Raw genomic sequence first — 21,240 nt, 5'->3', positions numbered from 1 at the left:
ACACACACACACACACACACACACACACACACACACACACACATGCACTCCCGGCTTGAGTGGGATCCAGCGTCTTGCAATAGTGAGTGCAGTGATGACACGGTACAGTTTGGCTTGGGGTTGATTTTCTCTTCTGTTTTTATAAGCATCAAAGTTAACTTTCCATTGTAGGAAAGAAAAACAAGGAGCCCTTTGTGGAAATCTTTTAAGAGCGTGTAGATGGTGTGTGTGTGTGTTAGGGTAGTGCTGGATGCTATAACAATGAGCCCCCGATATGACAAAATAATAATTTATAAATTATCAAGGGCTCATGAGGGAGAGGGTGCGGGGAGGGAGGGGAAAAATGAGGACCTAATGCCCGGGGCTTAAGTAGAGAGGAAATGTTTTGAGAATGATGAGAGCAATGAATGTACAAATGTGCTTTACACAATTGATGTATGTATGGATTGTGATAAGTGCTGCATGAGCCCCTAATAAAATGATTTACAAAAACAATGAGCCCCCAAACTTTAGTAGCTTAATGCAGTAACATTCACATAACAATTGAATTGTGGGTATTCTGGTCAGCAGGTAGGACTGATGGCCTGCCCTCCTTCCTCTTATGGCTCTGTCAACCCCTAAGGCATTAGAGTCCTCTGATGTCACCAGAAGAGGCAGAAAGAGGATGTAGAGGATCCACCTCTGCACCTTAATTGTCTTTGTCTGGACTTATCACTTGAGCTCATATTTCTTTGGCCCTCTTTGGTCCAACGGCCCTGCCTGGGTGAAGGAAATGTAATCACTGGCCGGGGGTCATTGGCATGAGTTATTGGTAGTGTCATTGCTCATTGCGGTGTCATGCTATGACATGTCTCTCCTCCAGTGGAAGTACCGGAGATCCGCCGCTCCAGATCAGGAACTCTGGATCAGGAGCTTGTTGCCAGGCGAGGATACTGTATGGGACTAGAGGGATCCGCTCGTTGTTTCAGTTTGGTCTTTATCTTAGTTTGAGCCCCTCCTTGAAACTGAGATTTGATGACCAATCTTTGTGTGTGTGTGTGTGTGTGTGTGTGTGTGTGTGTGTGTGTGTGGAGTGATCCCAGAAAACCCTGGTAAAGGTATGATGAAGCAGACCAGAGAAGGGAAGGCAAGCAAATAAAGGTTGACTTACCAAGCAAGCTACCACTGTGGGCATCTGGAGCATGGGCATACCACTGGGGCATCTAAGGTCCAGTATGGAACATGCATCTCTGAGTGATCCAACCCACCAGGTGAGGGAGCCTAGCCTTCTACACATTTCCCAGTTACCAGTGACTGGCAGTCCCTGTGTGTCAGAGCAGAGCTCTGCTCCACAGGGTTTCCAATGGCTGGATTTTGAGGAGACCACCAAGCCTTTCTTACAAGGCACCTTGGGGTGGACTCAAACTTCCAAGCTTCAGTCAGAAGGTGAAAGTGTTAACCATTGACACCACCCAGGTACCCCATTGACACCCCAACACGCATCAACTCTCACTGAAGGGTTGCTGTCAGAGTAGGGGACAAACACAAGGCTTTCTATTCCCGTAAAGAGTGACAGTCTCGGAAACTCAACAGGGCCGGTTCCCCACCCTGTCCTATAGGGTCACTATGAGCCAGAGTCGACAGGTTGACAGTGAGTTTGTCATAGAACAGGCTCAAGAGGCCAGAGAAAGACCCAGGGAAAAGACTTCCAGATGTTAGCAACTGGCAGCCAGGCAGGCAGGTCCTGGAATGGCCCAAGAGAACAAGGTCTTGGTACCATGGACATCTGACCTGGCCCTGGGGAGGCACGGGGGCTGCGCATCCAGTTAACTCAATACTCAGCAATCTGTCTTTGGTGTTGTCTTGTCTCTCTTGTCCAGTGTGTCTGCCGAGGAAGCCAAGACAAGCGCCCCCAACCCTCAGGGGGAGGGCGATGAGGAAGCTGCCCTCCTGGAGCGCCTGGCCCGGCGGGAGGAGAGGCGCCAAAAACGCCTCCAAGAAGCTCTGGAGCGACAGAAGGAGTTCGACCCCACCATCACCGACGCAGGCGGGTCGCTCCCCAGCCGAATGGAGAACAACACGGCCGAGAATGAGGCCGCCGAGAAGGAGGAGAAGAGCGAGAGTCGCCAAGAGAGCTATGAGATAGAGGAAGTGCAGATCATCACCAAGGCCTACCAGAAGAACGACTGGAGGGACGCGGCCGGAGAGAACAAGAAAGAAGAAAAGGAGGAGGGAGAGGAAGAGAAGCCAAAGCAGGGAAGCGTTGACGACCATCAGGTAGAGGTTATGGTGGAGGAAAGAAGGAGAGAAGGCACAGCGGAAGCTGTCGGGACGCCCCTGAAAAACGGGCATCTCAGTGCAGAAGAGAGCACCCCAGAGGAGGGGAGGGACCAAGAGTCGGAGGAGGGGGCCCATCAGGAAAAGGTGGAAGCGATCGAAAGGGAGCGGGCCGAGGCAGAGAGGGCAAAGTTGGAGGCGGAAGAAAGAGAAAGACTTCAGGCCGAGCAAGAGAGAAAGATGGCGGAGGAAAGAGCTAGGGTGGAGGCCGAAGCACAAGCTGCACGAGAAAGGGAGCAGAGGGAGAGAGAAGAAAGGGAAAGAGCGGAGGAGGAAGAGAAAAGGGCAGAGGAGAGGCGACGGGCACAGGCGGAGGAGGAAGAGAAAAGGGCAGAGGAGAGGCGACGGGCACAGGCCGAGGAGGAAGAGAGGGCCAAACGAGAGGAGCAAAGACGTAGGCAGCAACTGGAAGCGAACAGAAACGAAGCTCAAGAGCGGAGGAGCCAGGGGGAGAGGGTCCCAGAGCAACTAGCAGGGAAACGGGTCCCTGAGAAGAAGGTGCCAGAAGAGAAAGCTCAGCCCGCCCACCCCAAGAAACAGGTACCGTGACCACCCTGTGCCCATGTGTGATGCCTGCACCTTGGGAAAAATGGAATGCACTTCCAATTTGGGGTGGACACCCCATTCGTACACCCCCCACGTGCTTGATTGACCCTTGGGTGAGCTATTCTTTTTTTTTTTTTTCCCCCCCAGGCCATAGCAATAAGCAAGCATGAAGCAATCGGTTCATGGCTACAGAAGCAATCGACCAAATTTACTGGGATGATCAAAGGACGCTGATTGCTTGATGCTTGATTGCTATGAATATTTTTTTTTTTAAAAGAAAAAAAAGAATCCACCCAAGGACACCGGCGTGTTGACTTGAGATTCTGCACCTGCCCTGCGTTCCGCTCATTCTTCTTCACACCTTCCTCTTGGTCCAGAGGTCTACCTGGGGCAGGAGGCCCAGAATGCCTCACCTCGGGCATGTGTTTGACATTTGATTTGGGTTTGATTTGTTTTCAAAGATAAAAGTGGGGGTGGGAAACCAACCTACAGAATCAGGGCCAGAAATTCCATCTGCAGGAGGCCACCACACACTCCTTGCAGTCAGCTGGTCATCAGAGGGCAGTGGGGAGAGGCGCTGGTTTGGCACCGCCACCCGAAAAGTGTCAAACCATCGGCCTGCCATCATGTAGACCTGGCCCCAACATGGACCTGCGGATAGTCCTTCACCTGGGGTAGCATGGGTCAGAGTTGGCCGGTCACAAAGAGCAGAGCTCTTGCTTCTCTGACCATCTGGGTGACACTACTCTGTGTGGCCCAACGACGGGTGGCAAGAGTGGGGAAACGATGTCAGCTATCATGTTGTCCTTCTTCCTCTGTCTGCAAGGCTGCCTTAAAAGCACTAACCACTCAAGCGAAATGCCAGGCTTGTCCATTCACCTTTCCAACAAGAACTCTCTGTCCCTAAGTTGCCCAGCTCTGAACCTCTCTCACCCTGGCTTCCGGACAAGGGGCTCATGAGCACATCCATAGTGGAGAAACCCACGGCCGGCGTGCACCCCACCACACACACACATGAGGTTGCCACGCCCACAGGTGCCCACCTCGCTGTTTCCATGAGCACTGTGGTGCATGGGAAGGTGGGGAGGAGATTTTGATGGAAAGAAAGCACCCCCACCCCTCGCTGTTTAGAACCACTGGCACCAGAGGGGAGTATGGGCACTAAGGCGGCACAAGGAAGTTAGCCCCTCTGACACGTGCATGGTAATCGAATGCCCTCACCCTCTGGGAAGACAGAAAGGGCACCTTTTCAATGAATGACCCGACCCTTCTTGAAAAACAACAAGGGAGAAGACAAAGGGACTAAAGTACAACTTAAGAGAGAAAAGTCCCAAGAAGACAAGGCCACCTTCAAAAAAGAAGAGGTAACTGTCGCTGTGAAATTGTCTGGTCCGAGAGTGGCCGCCCATTACATTGTCCAGGCGGATGGTCTCAAAGTGGGAATCCCCAAACCCCGTGTTTTTCAAACTGTGACTCGTGATCCACCGAATGGGGAAACCAAGGTAGAGGATCTCAAAATTCATTCAAAATTTCGATCAGGGATTTTGGTAAGCGTATTAGAAAACACCGCAGCGCCTAGTTGGCCGGAAGCACTACTTTGGGATGGAAATCAGGTTGTTGTGGGTCACGGTCAAACGAGTCTGAAAAACCCGGGTCTCATTTTGCTCTTCCTGGGCTTCCCGCTCTTCTGGGTGCTTTGTTTCTCTGCTTGAAACATTCTACTTACAGTCCAACCTGTACAAAGTCTTTCCAACTGGCTTTGACTAATGATTTAACTTCTCCAAGGGGAAAAACCATTCCCACACATCTCAGCGCAACATGCGGTGAATTGTGGGGTTTCCAAAGAAAAGTCTAACCAAAGGTTCTGCATTGCGTTTCTGAGGCACACACAAGAGCTGGGGCCAAGGTGTTTGATGAATGGTAAGTTGTGGAGCTGGGAGACCAGACGCTGGCGAGGACCATTCTCTGGGGTGCTGACACCATTGAAGTGTTGTGTCGGAAGGCTTGGCCCCATTTTAACCATTGCCCTTATTTCAGCCCCAAGGACTCACTAATAAGTACTTAAGTACAAGTGGTCAAATGGAGTTCTCGAAGGTAAGAAGAATTGAACAAGCTGGCCAATGGAATAGGCAAAGTGAGTTGTAGACCCTGAGTTTCGAGCCGAGTGGATTCCTACTAAGTTTTCCTGCCTATGACGGCCTCTCTTAAAAACACCCAATATAAGGAGTCCTGGTGGCATAGTAGGTTAGGCACTGGGCTACGAACTACAAAAAACACTCAATATTTTCAACAGGAAAAAAAGAATCCATATTTAGGAACTAGATGAGCTAGATGGACTAGCGGTTGTTGTTGTCACGTGCCATCAAGTTGGTGCCCCCTCCGGAGCCAGCCACCGCCCAGTCCTGCGCCAACCTCACAACGATGCTCGTGTTTCATCTATTGCTGCTGCCGTGGTGTCAATCCATCTCATCAAGGGCCTTCGTCTTTTGTGCTGCCCCTCTGCTTTACCAAGTTTGGTGTCCTTCATGGGAGACCGATCTCTCCTGGCCCTGTGTCCAGAGTATGTGAAACCAAGTCTTGCCAGCCTTGCCTCTCAGGAGCATGCTGCCTGGTCTTCTTCCAAGACAGATTTGTTTGTTCTTCTGACCGTCTGTGGTGCTGTCAAGAGTCTTCTCCAGCACCACGATTCAAATGTACCGATTCTCTCTCGGTCTTCCTTTTTCCATGTCCAACTTTCAGATGCCTACGAGGCAATGGAAGATACCATGGCTTGGGTCACCGGAGCCCTCAAAGGAACCTTCTTGTTTTCCAACACTAGCAGGTGGTTGCAAACCTAGTTTCCTGTGGTTCGTATCAAAAAGCAGAGCACCTGGTTCCTTTGATGTATCTGACTTGATTTATGTTAAGATGCCTGACCCTCCCTACGTCTAAGAAAGCACCGCCGTTTAGGAGTGACCCCTGAATATGAACACTGCCTCTGTAAAGAAAGGAGAAGGTGCAATTTACCCAAAAATGCAAGTTATCTTGTCCCTGAACTCAAGCAAAAATGTTGGTCTATGCTCTTTTCTCAAGCTTGGATCTAGTGGAGAACATCTTTAACTTCAGAGTCCCAGGGTGCTTGCCACTAACCACCAGGTTAAGGGTTCAAAACCACCCTGGAAGAAAGGTCTGATGATCTGCTTTTGAAAGATCACAGTCCTGAAACTCTGAAACATGTGGTGTTGGCAGGAGTGAGAACCTGGAACTACAATCCTGTAAAAAGGATGAAACCAAAGCAAGATTCCAGGAGACTCTGCATGGTCTTGAACCACCAACCTTTCATTCAGTAGGAGAGCATGTCACCATTTGCCCAATCAGAGACTTTCCCCTATAAAAACATCCGTAATTCAGTGATTCTCTTTATATGGAGAAGGGGAGGTTGCTACCAATTTAGATTCTATATTTTAAATGTAATTCCATTCACGATGATGAGGTTGAGATCTGTTTTGCTGTCTGTGAGGCACAAAAGGGACTTCAGCTGTCACCCAAACCCTACTGTCAACTCTTTTTAGATAAGGGCACAGCTCATCAATGCCCCTGACTTCAGACCTGCCTCCCTCTCCATGGGCGCTACAGCACCCACCGTCCCAGTGCCCTAACTTGATGGTTGCCCCATGGAGGCCCTTCTGGCCCAAGAACAAGTCAGTATTCACTGGACAGGAGAAGGCAGGGTTTATTCTTGATCTCCTGGGCCTACCACTGATTGGGTTCACATCATTTTGGGGGTGAGGAGGAGGTAAAGGGGTTCAAATCACTTTGCTTATCTCATCTCACCATGTGAAAGGAGAGCGTGATCATGTTCCTTATCCTATCATTTGCCTCTCAGCTTCTGGTTGGTGCAGCCTCTTCCCACCAACCAGAAGCCAAGAGGCAAATGATAGAATAAGGAACGTGATCACCTAAACCCAAAGCCCTCTTTTTACACATCCCAGAGACATGACTTTATGGTGTTAGTTATCCAGTCCAAGAGAAAATAATACAGAGTCACACTCAAATGGTCATAACAACCACCCCTCACTTGTCAACAATCTTAGGTTCCAAAGACCAAGTCATTATGCAAAAAAAGTAGATGACCACATCAGATCACAAAATAGAGGATGATTACATCTTTGCATAAACTGCCTAATTACATCATTACCTGACTGCCAAACCACTGAAAATCATGACCCAAGCCAAGTTGACACAGAACCTTAACCACCACGAGACAGCGTTACTCCTACCTCCTCTCCCATTTCCCTATGACCAGACGTACATTGTTAATGGGCACAAAAAGTCAGAGGGTACATTTTTTGACTGCTATCATAAATGTGAAAAGTCAGGTTAACAAGACAGTTGGTACGTGAGAACTTGATGTATAGAGCATTTTCCAATGAGAGTTTCCCAAAGAGAATACAAGCACACAACTATAATCTTTCTGACTTGTTCAAAGTAATGCAACTAGTGTGTGGACAGCACTGCTAACAACTCAGGTTTCCTGACATCCGGACCAAGCTCTCAGAGAAGAGAGCAGGGCAGGATGGTGGCTTGTCTCTTCAGTGAGTCTCAGGTACATCTGGGTAGATGCTCCTTGGAGGAAGAGTAACAGTGATGACCTATGAACTAACACAAAACTATAGATTGACACCGTGGCTGCAACACTGAGCTCAAACAGAAGAACAATTGTGAAGATGGCGTAGGACAGGACAGTGTTTCATCCTGTTATGCACGGGTTCGCTATAGGCAGAACAAACTCAATGGTAACTGACAACAATACAAAAAGAAGACAATCAGGCAAGGGGCTGGCGAGGGCTCCTCAGTACAGAGCACACAGGGCACGCCACTCAGCTTTGTTCAAGATGTGCTTGAAGGGTAAGTAAATGCTCGGGCGTGTCTGAAGAATAGCTGGAATGAGGAGAGGGATCAGTTGAGGGGAACACTTCTCACACAGCGCCTCAAACCCTCAGTTCTCATGCCCTCCTCTTCCTCAGAAGGTTTCTCCAGCTTGAGAGTAATTGCCTTGACAATAGTCACTGTGGACTTCACTCTGCTGTTTTCACGGTCTCCTTTCACAGATGGTGAGATGAGATAAGCAAAGTGATTTGAACTCCTTTACCTCCTCCTCACCCCCAAAATGATGTGAACTCAATCTACTTTGACATGATCTCTCATTTTCCATGAGGAGCTAGTAATGCAAAGCTCATGCAGCAGTAAAGCCCTGTATGTGCCATCTCTCTCTACCTTCCCACCGCCGCCACCACGGGAATCCAAACCCACTGACAGCCTCCATGCAAACTCCAAAGCCTGTCCTGTTCCATTCGAACTTTCATCATGGCCACTACAGCCATGGTTCCCCCAACGTGGGGCTCGGAGGTTCTCCATTCTCCAGACCCTAGATGCTCATTTGGTTAAAATACAAAGGACTCTTCTTCAAAGAGGTGCTAGACCTAGCTGACATGACAGGTTTCCTCTTGTTTCTCAACACGTGTGTTCTTCTCAAAGGTACCCCCTTCATCAAAGAAAAACGGCTGGCTGTCATTCCTTGCTTCTCCCCAGTGAGAAATCAAACAGCTACTCTTAAGTGGGGTTCCCAAAGCATCAGAGCTGCCCACCAATAACACATTCACTGCTGCTGAAAAAAAAAAGGGCCCGTGAGATCAGAGATGATCTTGACTTCCTACAATTGTGGCCAAGATCTTTCTTTGCCCAAAGGCTGAAGGACCATAGCTCAGTCTCTGAGGATTTCCTCCCACTTTGGCATTGTTCCCCTGTATTAGACAGGGTTCTCTAGAGAGATAGAACCAAATTGCTGGTAATTTAATATATTTCTTTATAAAGATAATTAGATATATAACAAGAAAGGAACAGTTAAATTATAAAGCACTACAAATGGCTCAGTGCAACTCACTCCCATGAGAGTTGTGAGAGACTAGCAGTCCTTCAAGTCTAGTCTGCTGCCAGAACTTCCTCTATTTATAGAGAGAGCTAGGCTATGTCAGCACAACAGCCAATCATAAGGCAGGTCACCAACTGTCAGCCAGGTCACCAACCGCCAGTCCCCAGCTCCAGAGATGTCTTAAAGGGACCTCAACTTACAGGCTAGGTGTCCCACAGGTAGTGTAGCCTTTAAATTGAGGCACAGAACAAGCAAGGCAGCCGCACACTGGTCTGATGATCAAAGAGCGAGAGACAAGAAAGGCGAGGCTCAGCAAGTCATTTATCTCTCTGCCCTTCAGTTAATCCCACTTGTGTTTATCGGCCAGGCTGGCACAATAAATTATCTCATCCCCTATAGAGCAAAAGCTCCCAAACTTTTCAGGAAAGAAAAAAAATTACTCAGCATGTCCCCTGGCAATTAAAACCATGTGTACTATCACCACCCCTCCTCCAGGAAAGTGTGTAGGTATCAGCTACAAAGTGGGGTGGTTTGACTCTGGGAGACTCTGAGCTAGAAGTTGGTTTTCCTGCTGAGACTTCTGGTTTCCCAACAATTATTGAGTCTTCTTTGGTGAGACCACCCACACCCTACTAAAAGCAGTGTCGCTTTGTTTCTTTCTGTCGGGTACTGTCGCTTAGAGCAAAGGTGAGAAGCTCAGAAAGGACAAAGAGCCCAAGGAAGAAGGGAAGAGCATCCTGGATCGGAAGAAGGGATTCACAGACGTCAAGGCTCAGAATGGAGACTTTATGGCTCACAAACTGAAGCCCACCGAGAACACTTTCAGGTAAGAGACGGAGGCCAGGGAGCAGTGATGGTCCTCAGGTGTGTCCGTATCCCGTGTCTCAGACAGAAGCATGCTAACCAGTCTAAAGTCACCGGCCGTGTCTCAGAGATGCTCGGTCAGCACACCAGGCTTTCCGTGCCTCTCACAGACAGGGATTATCAGTTCTTCTCATTACTCAGAAAGGTGGATCAGGGCTGGGCCTGGTGTCTTTGTTCCTTAGCCTCACACGCTCATATCAGCTTTGTGTAGTAGAAAATTTTGTGAAACGGCTGAATGTCATTGGTTCATTCTCTGGGTGGTCCAACCATCTTCTGAAGACATCCCTTCCAGTACCACTCCCCATGCAGTGTCTTCTAAAGACCATGGACATTGCATAAAACTAAAATGTGAAGTCCCTGGGTGTCACACACGGGCAAGTCTTTGACTTATGGCATAAGCATTGCCCAAACACTGGAAGTTTGAACTTGCCCAGAGATTTCCCCGGAAGGCAGGGCTGGTGATTTGCTTACCAAAGGTCACAACCTTGAAAACCCTCTGGAGCAATTCTCCTCAGCACACAGGGGTCACGCACAATGGGGTCAAAACCAATTCCACTGCAGCTAAAAGCAACGACAAAATTAAAAAGGGGCCCAGGCCAAACACAGGGAGAGCTGGACCTTCTCAGAACTGGCCCCTGTGGACTTCCTGTTTCCTCATCATTAGATCGTTTCCACTAACAGCTAACGCAAAGACTGCACTTGAATGAACAAGATATGGAAATAGCAGGTGTTACTAAAACTTGTGTAGAAAGTACAAAACAAGGGTTTGTTTGGCTTTTTGTGTATTTTTTCAGGTGGAAATTAAAGGTTTCCATCTGATTTTAGAAGGAAAAGATGCATGCATTATAAAACCTTCAGAAAATAGAACTATTAAAAATCAACCCACCACCCAAAGATGAACACCATTACCATGTTTCCAAACATTTCCTATGCATATACAATCAAAATAAACCAAACTCAAACCCATTGCCATAGAGTTGATGCTGACTCATAGTGACCCTGTAAGACAAGGTAGAACTAACTGCCCCTGTGGTTTCTGAAAGTAAAACTCTTTGTGGGAGCAGAAAGCCTCATTCTTGTTCCACGAGGCTGCTGGTGGTTTCGAACTGCTGACCTTGAGATAAGGAGCCCAATGCACAACCCACTACGTCACCAGGGCTTCTACACTCAAGAAAGATACATAAAGACATAGAGTATAGCTATGTCTATGGGAGTATAACTATAATTATATTTCTAAGTGAATTCTTACACGTGTGTACAATTACATCGTAGCTCAATTTCCATGCCCATAAATACAAACCTAGAAGTCAGATTTTAATGAAGCGAGAATGTTCCGCTCTGTGAAGGTATCATAATGTGAGCCCTGGTGACTCAATGGTTAAATATTTGGCTGCTGACTGAAAGGTTGGCAGGTCAATCCCACCCAGAGGCTCCTTGTGAGAAAAGAGCTGGTGACCCTATAAAGATTGTAGCCCAGAAACCATCTGAGGAAGGTCTCCTCTTTCACTGGGTCAGAATCCACTCACAGTGTGCAGTGGCATTTGACTGTCCAGAACAAAGACTGCGCGTGTGACACCTGGTGGGATCCAGAGAGGTCTCAGTGGGTGGGTGCCTTCCCATTCTGAGCCCTGTGCACAAAGGAAGAGCAATCTCACCCTGACCACGGAAGGACCTTACCGACGTGAGGAAGGAGATGTGCTCCTAGGAGGCACAGGGTGAAGAGCCCCGAAGACCATCTAAGAGCAATGTAAAGTTTTCAGAACCTCCTGGATCTTTGTTGAGCTCAAAACAGAAGAATGCAGCTTTAACTGAGTCTAGAACAATATTTTTAAACTTTCTAACTTCAGCCACTCTTCTCTCAGTCTGCCCTGTGGGTGGCCTGTGTGCTACTCTGCTGCTGGAAGCTGTACCACCAGGATTTCAAATGTCAACTGGGTCACCGTTGGTGGGCACATTTCAGTAGAGTCTCCAGACGCAGACAGACTGCCCACTTCTGAAAAATTAGCCAGTGAAAAGTGTAGGAATAGCTGTGGAACATGCTCAAACATAGCTCCAAACGAGGGGCCACTTATAAGACGACTCGAACTACGGCTGGAAAAGAGCTACCTCCTCAAAGTTGAGTCCGTCAGTGGGGACCATTGTGCTTGCTAAGACAGAGCATCAGTGGAGGTAGAAAGAAGGCCCTGGATGAGATGGATGGACACAATGGCTCCAAAACCTAGACTGGAACCTAGGAATGATTGTGAGGACGATGCAGGACAGGGTTGCTATGCCACCAGTACACACCTAAGTATCCGAAGACCAAAAATTTCATGGGAAAATTCTATTACCTTTCAATTACCTTCTTACATGAACTTTTTAAAGCCCCTTCATCTTGGCAGCAACTGAAACCCAAACCCCAAATCCATTGCTGACCCTGTAAGACAAAGTCGAAGTGCCCCCGCGAGTCTCCAAGGTTACCCCTGAGGGTAACTGCAAGTCCCTTCTTTAAGGAAGCACACTGCCTTCTTCTCCCATGGGGCAGTGAGTGGGTTCCAACCACCAACCACCAACTGAGCACTTAACCCGCCCGTCACCATCAGGACACCTGACGCCGAAACAGCCGTGCTGGTGTTGGGTTTTGGGTGTTTCCCTGGCTTCAGACACTCACTGATGTTTTCCATTTCCTTTCCTTTCTTTTTGACTAACTTTATGTATTTAATGTAACTAAAGAAGTTAGCGAATACATCTTCCTGTAGCAAAATTCATAGCTGATGATTTAACATCTACAGTGTAAAGAATTTCAAGAAATATTTTAGTTTAGTCAGACAGCATCTGACTTTTTAACCATTTTTGCAATGTAAAAATATTCCATTCTAATACCCATATTCCCTAGGCCATGCAATTTGAAAGTGTTACCTAAGCCATGACATTTTGCAGGTGAAAGCAAGCATTTTCCTACAGTGAGGACAGATAAATGTATGACTAACAAAGTGCCACTGGATTAGACGGTGTCATTTCAATGGGCTCCTTGGAGAAGGACACGTTTTATTTCAAAAGTACCCACAAGCACAGACCTGGTCATTTTCATTATACTAGCCTAGACTAGGTGCATTACCCTCGGTAACAGGCACAGCAGTGATTATCCATAGCACCCGTGCCACTGCGTTTTCTGAAGTGCTGATTGCAATCCATCCCATTGCTTTCCCGGCCTGCAGCTTGGACAGCATCGTTCTAGAGGACATAGGCATTCAGGATTCCTTCAACAGGTAAAGAGCATGAAATGCGAGGGGCCTTCACAACATTCGTGGAAAAAATGGAATTTTAAGATAATGGAATTTTCCACTCACTTTGTGCAGCCCGCTGGCATTAGATCAATATTTGTCGATGTGTATCTTGAATTCATTCTTTGCTTCACCCTTCTGGTTGCTCCCGAGGTAGAGACCCTGCACGATTCACCCCATGGGATAAGTGAAATTGCTGTTATTAGGTGCTGATGGGCCCATTCCAACTGAAAGCAACCCAGGTACGACAGAAAAAGACACCGTCCAGTCCTGTACCAGCCTCACAATTGCTCTTGTCTGAGCCCATTGTCACAGCCACTGTGTCAATCCGTCTTGTTGAAGGTCTTCCTCTTTTTCGCTTCCCCTCTACTTTACCAAGCATGACATCCTTTTCCAGAGATTGGTCTCACCGGATAACATGCCCGAAGTCCGTCAGATGAAGCCTTGCCATTCTCGCTTCTGAATGGCATTCCGGCTGTCCTTCTTCTGAGAGAGATGTGTTTGGTTTTTTTCACAGTCCGTGGTTCTTTCCACATTCTTCCTCAGCATCGTTATTCAAATGCATCGATTCTTTGACCTTCTTCGTGTCACGTCCAGCTTCCATCTGAATATGAGGCCATTGACTTGAGTCAATGCACATTCTAGTCCTCATAGGGACATCTTAGCCTTCCAGTCCTTTAAAGAAGTCAGGTGCCACAGATTTACCCAATGCAATGAGCCATCTGGTCTCCTGACTGCTCCTTCCGTGAACAACGATCCTGGATCCAAGCCCGATGAAATCCTTGACAACTTCAGTCTTTTCTCCATTGATCATGGTGATACCTATTGGCCCAGTTGTGAGGATTTTTGTTTTCATACATTGATTTGTTATCCATATTGAAAGCTGAAATGATATTAGGTAGGGGCAATGCATATGTTTTTTAACCCAAGGTATCATCAATGAGTCACCTACCTTAGGACTTAGTTAAGAACAACCTCAGAACTGGTTAAGTAGTATTTAAATAACTGACAAGCTATTTCCGTGTCACTTACTTGAAGGCCACCTATCTACCAAGGCCCTCTGAACACACCACTAAATTCTCTTACACAGAATCCTTGGGAGTCCCACATACGTGAAGTCTGCATTGAGTACAGACATGTTTTGAAGATAATCAACAATATTCAAACTCCACGAGAAAGCACATTTATCCAAGGAGCTTGGTCCAAGGGTGCTAATTTTCTTGCTCCATCTTGTAACCCATTAGGAATGTCTTTCCCACAATACGTGTTAACACAGGACCCCTGGATAGCACACCAGCTCCAGTGTTAACATGTTCCCCATTGTCCAGTGAAATCCCTGAGGGTTATCCTTGATCTCCAAAGGAACACTCAACAGAGCATCCAGTGCCTTGACCTTAGTGGCCCTTGACTCCCGTATGGTGGCCCCATGTGTGAGAGCAGAACCCTGCTCCACTGGGATTTTTCAAAACTGTGACCTTTCAGAGGTAGGCCGCCTTCTCTAGACACGCCTCTTAATAGGTTTGAACAGCTCATCTTTCTGTTAGCCGTCAGTACTTAACTATTTGCACCACCACCCAGGGACTCTAAGCTTCAGTTTTAGTTTCTACTTTTAAACACATACTGATTTTTTCCCCTGGTGCAAAAGCTGTGGTCTCTGATAAGACGTGACTTCCACTGAGACTCGAAGGGTAGCTGGACCTAAAACCCAGAAATGCATTGTCCTCGAGTCACGCTGACTCATAGGGACCCTGTAAGACAAAGGCGCTGCCCCGAGGGGTCCCAAAGCTGTCATCTTTACAAGTGTAGACTTCTGCCTCATTCTCCCCTGGAGTGGCTGGTGGGCTCAAAGTGGTGAAGCACTGAGCCCCCAGGGCACCCACCTAGACCTCTGACCTGAAAACAGACTCACTGCCATTGAGTCAATGCTGACTCCCAGTGATCTGCAGGACAGGACAGAACTGCCCCTGTGGGCTTGTGAGGGTGTAAGTCTTTGGGGAGAGCAGAAAGTTTCATCTTCTGCTAACTTTGGGTTTGAACTAATGACCTTGTGGTTCTCAGCCCATCAACTAACCCAGTATGCCAAGACTCCTGGCTAGACTTAGAGATAGGAATCAGGTCACAAGGCCTCTCAAGGATGGAGGCAAGAGGTAGGGTGGTAAGTAACCCTAGGATAGACCAAGTCATTATTTTAAAACAAGTCATTATTGAACTTCAGTGATAACTCACATCAACTCACTGCTCCAGAGTCCACCCTGCCGCTGAGAGACCCTGCTGAACAAAACAGAACTGCACTCGGGCGTTTCCGAGACTCTCACTCTTTAGGGGAGTGAAAAACCACCTCTTTCTCCTGTGAAACGACTGGTGGTTTTGAACTGTCAACCTTGTGGCTAGCAGCCCAACCTGTAACCACGACGCCACCAGGGCTCCTCTAGAGTGTCTTTAGTCTTAAGATGGGAATAATGGTGCTCATCTATCAGCTTCTCAAGTGGTGTGACCATCAAAGGACCAGACCCTGGAGAAGGACCTCAGGCTTGGTTAAGCAGACAGTCAGCCAAAAAAAAAGGAAGCTTCTCGATGAGATGGCCTGTCACATTGGCGCAGAGGAAGCAGTGGTGAGGCTGGCGCAGGATCAGCAGTGTCACATTGTGTTGCTATGAGTTCACTGTGGTTCAGAGCTGACTCAATGGCGCCTCACAAGAGCCACGTTAAATGAGAGTGGATGTGGACAGGGCAGGGCAAGCATCAAGCATTATCTGAAAGTAAAACCCTAACCCTGTCATAGCAGAGCTTGCTCTGTTTCTGAAAGCCCTGATAAGGAACATTCCAGATGCACTGGGGTCAAAGTGGGCAGAAAGTATGCAGATGGAGGTCATAGGTTAACACGCAGACTGGTGGGAACTTTCATGGAGTCACTCCAAACTTTCTTGGAGTCACTCCAAGGAAGTAACACGGTTCTGTGCTTTGCTGTCTTCAAGAGGCAACAAGGAACCGCCTCTGTGGGAGAGGCCGGGAGGTCAACTGCCAGAGCCAAGCCCCAGAGACTGAGCCCAGACAGCTGATCTCAGTACATGCTGCACCCTGGTGGCTCCCCGCTAGGATTCTGACCTCTAGGTGGGGGGCCAAGGCTCCCTTCCCTGCCAGGCACCTGTAGGGGCACTACCCATCTGTCAGTGGAGGCTTGTCTCTGGCTATGGAGAGCTTCCAGACTAACAGACTAGGAAGAAAAGCCTGGTGAGCTACTTCCAAAAACCAGCCCCCACAAGTTCGGGGCCACTTTGACAGCATCGAGCAACAACAAAAGGAGCCCTGGTGGTGGTTATGATCTTGCTAACCACAAGACCCGCTGTTCAACAGCACGAGCTGCTCTGCAGGAGAAGGCGAGGCTTTCTACTCCTACCAAGAGTTACAGGCTCAGAAACTCACAGGGGTAGGTCCACCCTGTCTTATAGGGTCACAATGAGTCGGGATGGGCTTGATGGCAATGAGTTTGGTTGTTGAGAACCCCTAATCGGGCCTGTGCCTGGTCCTCTGAGCCTTTCTGCCCTCCCCGCCTTCACCTCAAGAGAGAAAGGCAAGGCGTTCTATTCCTGTAAAGAGTTACAGTCTCAGAAACCTACAAGTGCAGTTCTACTTTGTCCTAGAGCAGCGGTGCCCAACCTGTGGGTTGCAACCCCTTTGTGTGTGTGTGTCTGGGAGGGGGGGGGGTTGTCGAATGACCCTTTCACAGGGGTCACCCAATTCATAACAGTGGCAAAATGACAGTGATGAAGTAACAACGAAAATAATGTTATGGCTGGGGGGCCACCACAACAAGAGGAACTGTATGAAAGGGTCGCAGCATCAGGAAGGTTGAGAGCCACTGCTTCAGAGGGTCTCTGTGAGTCAGGATTGGCTCACTGGCAATGGGATTTGAGTACCTCCACCTGACCCCACCCATGCACCCATATTAACCAGGCACTTAGGGTAGGCGACTCACAGGGTTACTCTGAGAAGTCCGAACTCATCCGAGCAGTAATGTTTGGACTACATGCCTCGTCTTCTAGTGACAACTAATATTTACAGAAGAGATGTAAACAAACATTTGTACAATATATAATCACATGGGGGTCAGGGGAGGTCCTGGGAAGAGCCTACTGCAATATCTGAAATACATAGGATTTGCTCTATTGGGGGCTGAGACCCACCTCCCTCTGCCCACTGGGGTTCCCGGTCCATGCACCCTCACTTGAGCTGGTGCAGGACCCAGTGTCCTATGGCAGGGAGCCTTTGGGCCTAGTGGCAGATCCTCAGATGGTCCCTCCAGACTCCTCCCTGTGTGTAAACCCCGTTGGGCCTCCAGTGGGGTGGTAATTCCCTTTGAGTGGGGTAAAGGGGACCTGAGGCCCTGCCTCTAACTGCCGCTGACTCCCCCACAGCCGCGGTGGTGCAAGGCCAAGCTCAGAAACCAAGGAGACAGAGGCCACCTCCCAAGTGGAGGCCGGCAAGCGCTTGGAGGAGCTTCGACGCCGGCGCGGGGAGACGGAGAGTGAGGAGTTCGAGAAGCTCAAACAGAAGCAGCAGGAGGCAGCCCTGGAGCTGGAGGAGCTGAAGAAGAAGAGGGAGGAGCGGAGGAAAGTCCTGGAGGAAGAGGAGCAGAAGAAGAAGCAGGAGGAGGCAGAGCGCAAAGCCCGGGAGGAGGTAAGGGCACCCCTGACAGTCCCTCTAGGGAACTGAACGTGCTAGCCCAGCAGACAGCCTTTCCCCAGTGACACGATCCTACTGCTGATGAACACGAGAACTCTCTGCAGTCGACGTTAAGGATAAGGTGCTGCTCATTCTCGGCCTCTCTCTTGATGTGAGCGCCCTCTCAGCCCCGTTTTGCAGATGAGGAAACCGAGGGCTCTGTAAGCTCCCACAACTCTTCAGTGGTGGAGCTGGAATTTCAACAGGAGCAGTCCCCAGAGCCTCCCCTGCCTCCCAATAAGCAGCAGGGGAAGAATGGAGACGGACAGTAAGACTGCCAGTGAGTGGCCAGGCACACATGGTAGTGGGCTTTTCCTTTTTGAAGAGTTGTTGTGTAGACAACTTTTTAAAATAGATTATTATGGATTGGCTGGGTTCCTCGTCTTGTTTCACACTGTTTTTCATGGAAAAGTGAGCAGACTTCATGTAGCAGACAGAGGCTGTATATGCTCAGTTCACCGCCCTAGATCCCACAGAGCACCTGGTAGGTAGCAGGGATCCAAAAATTAAAAGAAGGAACCGTCGCTTAGGTCCATCTTGTAAGACAAGAACCAAAGTCAAGTTACAAGGAGGCAAACCTCGGCTAGACCTGTGAAGACATTCTTGCCATCTTCATATGAGGTCCCTTAATATTCGCCTTTGGTGGACCAAAACACAAGCCAATGATAGAATCAAACCAAGAAGCAAACTGTTGGGGTGGCTTGTTGGGAGCATAGAACCAATCCTGGAGCCCAGCTTTCCCCACTCAGAGCCTAGCACTTTGCAACATCCTGAGTTAGGGAGCTCCCTTCATCCAAAATACGCAAAAAGACTTCCCACGGCTTTCTGACCTGGATCCTATACAAAAATTCTTGAGCTGTGTGGGAAGTCTGGATAAATCATTCCCAGCCTTCTTCCAACATTAGCTTCCAGTGAGCCCTTGCCCACTGCCACAGAGTCTGTTCGGACTCATAGGACCCCTATAGGACAGCATAGCATGGCTCTGTAGGGTCTCTGTGTTAGACCAGTTGTCTACAGAAACAAATCTTATGAGGAGTGACACTCATCTATGAATGAGAAAAAGCTTTCTATCAAGAAATAATTACTTATCAAGAAGGTATTCCCACTCAGTCCAACTGGAGTCCCTAAGTTCGATGCTAGTCCATAAGTCCCCTTCTGAGTCACGCAGCTACGGGCTGGTGACACAGCTACAGGCTGGTGACACAGCATGGTGAACTGTGAGGTAGGGACCTCACAGGCCGGTGGGCGCAGACTCACCTGGACCCAAGGTCACTAGGAACAAGACAGGGCACCAGTAGGGACAGGTTTCAACACCTATGGTTTTGCCAGTCTCAGGAACATGGTGACACAGTGGGTTGAGCATTGGGCTGCTAACTGCAGGTTGATGGTTCAAACCCACCAGTGCTCGGAGGGAAAAAGATGAGGCTGTCTGCTCCCATGAAGATTTCGTGTCTCAGAAGCCCTACAAAGTCATTCTTCTCTGTCCTGTTGGGTCATGGAGTCAGAATGGACCAGGGCAGTATCTACACCTCTCAGGTTGGCCAAACCAGTCATAAGAATCTAGCCAGTGGGCATTGGACTGTGCGGTGGAGGGGGTCGGTGTGGGGAGGCTCAGGAAACAGCAGTAAAATCCTCTCTTATACCACCATCGATAGGAGCCCTCCAGCCACTCCTAGAGAGAAAGTTGAGACTTTCTGGTGCCGTGGTTACATGTTCAAAACCACCAGCTGCTCCAACAGAAAAAGATGAGGCTTTCTAGTCCCTTCAAGACGTACGGTCTAGGAAACCCACAGGTGCAGTCTCCCCTGTCCAATGGATCACCATGAATCGGAATCAACCTGATGGCAGACTTTGGATTTTTGAGAGCTCTACTCCCGTAAAGATTTACGGTCGCTCTGAGAAATGACTCAACTGCCACCAATTTTCGGTTTATTTTGATCCCCAGAGTTGCCGCTAACAGAGAGGCTGGAGAGCTGAGTCCACCAGCGGCAACTCACAGGAAAGGCCTGGTGACCGGTTCTGAAAATCCAGCCATGCTTTATGCTGGTGTGGGGGTCGGGGTGGGGGGGTCACCAGAGTTAAAATCAACTTGAGGCCACCTGCTTGTGGCTTTGTTTCAGTTGAGCTTTGTGCTATCCGCGCTTTGCCGATGAAGAAACCAGGGCACCAGGTAAAAAGTAGCGTGGCCAGGTGGCCCAGTTGGGAGGGGACGGCACCAGAATGCAAAACCAGGTTGGACTCTTGAGCTCTGCCTCCCTCTGGCAGCCAGCAGGAAGGAAGGACCCCCAGCCCGGGACCGAGCCCTCTGCTCTCAGCCAGCACTCCCTCAGTCCAGGCTTCGTCCTCTCCCCTGGGTGTGAGGTGGCTGCCTGTCTCCTTTCACTCTGCGCTTTCTCTCCCAGGAGGAGAAGAGGAGGCTAAAGGAGGAGATTGAAAGGCGAAGAGCAGAGGCTGCTGAGAAACGCCAGAAGATGCCCGAAGATGGCTTATCCGAGGATAAGAAGCCCTTCAAGTGCTTCACTCCCAAAGGTTCATCTCTCAAGGTATTAATTGCCCAGAAAACTTTACGATACAGGAAACGTGATGTGTCCCGTGAGGTGTGGATTCTCTGAGGCCGCTGCCTTTGTGGTCATCCTTCTTACAGGTTGTCTCTGGCTTCCAGCAAGCGGGAGGGAGCAGCAGCAAGCAAGGGACACCCCCTTTCCCCCAGTTCCTAATTTACAAGACACTTTGGTGTAAATGAAAGTGCCTTGCGCCATTCTCACTAGCTTGCTCTCTCCACATGACTCCTTGCTTTGAGCCCTTAGGAATGGAAACGTTTTAAAATTCCCCAAAAGGCTGAGCCGCTTTCCTGCTAGCTGGCCATTAACTCGCTGCCATTGGCCGCAAGGTAGTACAGGCGTGAATGGTAAGACTTTTACTTTGCGGGAGAGATGAACGGCGATGAGGGCCAGCTCCATTGCCAGGATGAGATTGGTCCAATCAGGACACTGCTCCTACTTAATGAAAGACAGAAGTGATGGCTAATGGGCGGAGAGGAAGGCAGGAGCAGAGTGGGAGACAGGAAGTCGGGTTAAGCTGTAGAGGGAAGAGGGCAGACTGGAGAGAGTACTCTCCGTTGATTGTGGTAATGATTGTACAAGTCTGCTTGATACGATCCAACCGTTGAATTGAATGATAGGTGGATTCTGTGCCAAGAAAACCTTTTTTAAAAGGAAAAGACGTAGGGGGCTACGTCAAAAAGCATTGCTACCTAACCATAGAACTTCAAACAAAAATATCATAATGTAAAAACAAATAAAATAATGAATTTGTGATGGTTTCCCTTATCCCGCTGCCTTATGGAACTAGTGTCCTGACTGTGAATCCTTAGATGCCGTCTGGGCCTCGTGCTGGTGGGCTCGCCCATCTGGATCACGTGTCTGTGTCTGTGTCTCTCTCTTTTTTTAATACTTTTACTGGGGGCTCTTACATCTCTTATCCATACATTCATCCAGTGTGTCAAGCACCATTTGCACATATGCCACCATCATTGTTTTCTTCTGCTTTTTTAAAAATCATTTTATTAGGGGCTCATACAACTCTTACCACAATCCATCCATACACCAATTGTGTAAA

General features: G+C 48.7%; 1 protein-coding gene across 5 annotated transcripts in view; it reads left to right on the top strand.

Moving 5' to 3' along the window:
- The window catches only part of CALD1 (caldesmon 1), a 151,736-nt gene that overhangs the window by 107,109 nt on the left and 23,387 nt on the right, over window positions 1-21,240 (top strand). For 3 of the 5 annotated variants that reach the window (XM_045288759.1, XM_045288757.1, XM_045288758.1), the window contains 5 exons: window positions 1,860-2,856; window positions 4,149-4,226; window positions 9,454-9,599; window positions 17,316-17,577; window positions 20,025-20,165. In XM_045288759.1, coding sequence (XP_045144694.1) covers window positions 1,860-2,856; window positions 4,149-4,226; window positions 9,454-9,599; window positions 17,316-17,577; window positions 20,025-20,165 — 1,624 coding nt within the window. The remainder of the gene's footprint in view (window positions 1-1,859; window positions 2,857-4,148; window positions 4,227-9,453; window positions 9,600-17,315; window positions 17,578-20,024; window positions 20,166-21,240) is intronic. The other 2 variants (XM_045288761.1, XM_045288760.1) reach the window with 2 other exon arrangements.

The sequence above is a fragment of the Echinops telfairi genome, unplaced genomic scaffold, assembly GCF_000313985.2.
Source record: "Echinops telfairi isolate 266 unplaced genomic scaffold, ASM31398v2 ScPeMD7_23;HRSCAF=83, whole genome shotgun sequence".
NCBI lineage: Eukaryota > Metazoa > Chordata > Mammalia > Afrosoricida > Tenrecidae > Echinops > Echinops telfairi.
The sequence above is the reverse complement of the archived record's forward strand: the minus strand, read 5'-3'. Positions and strand labels throughout refer to the sequence as shown.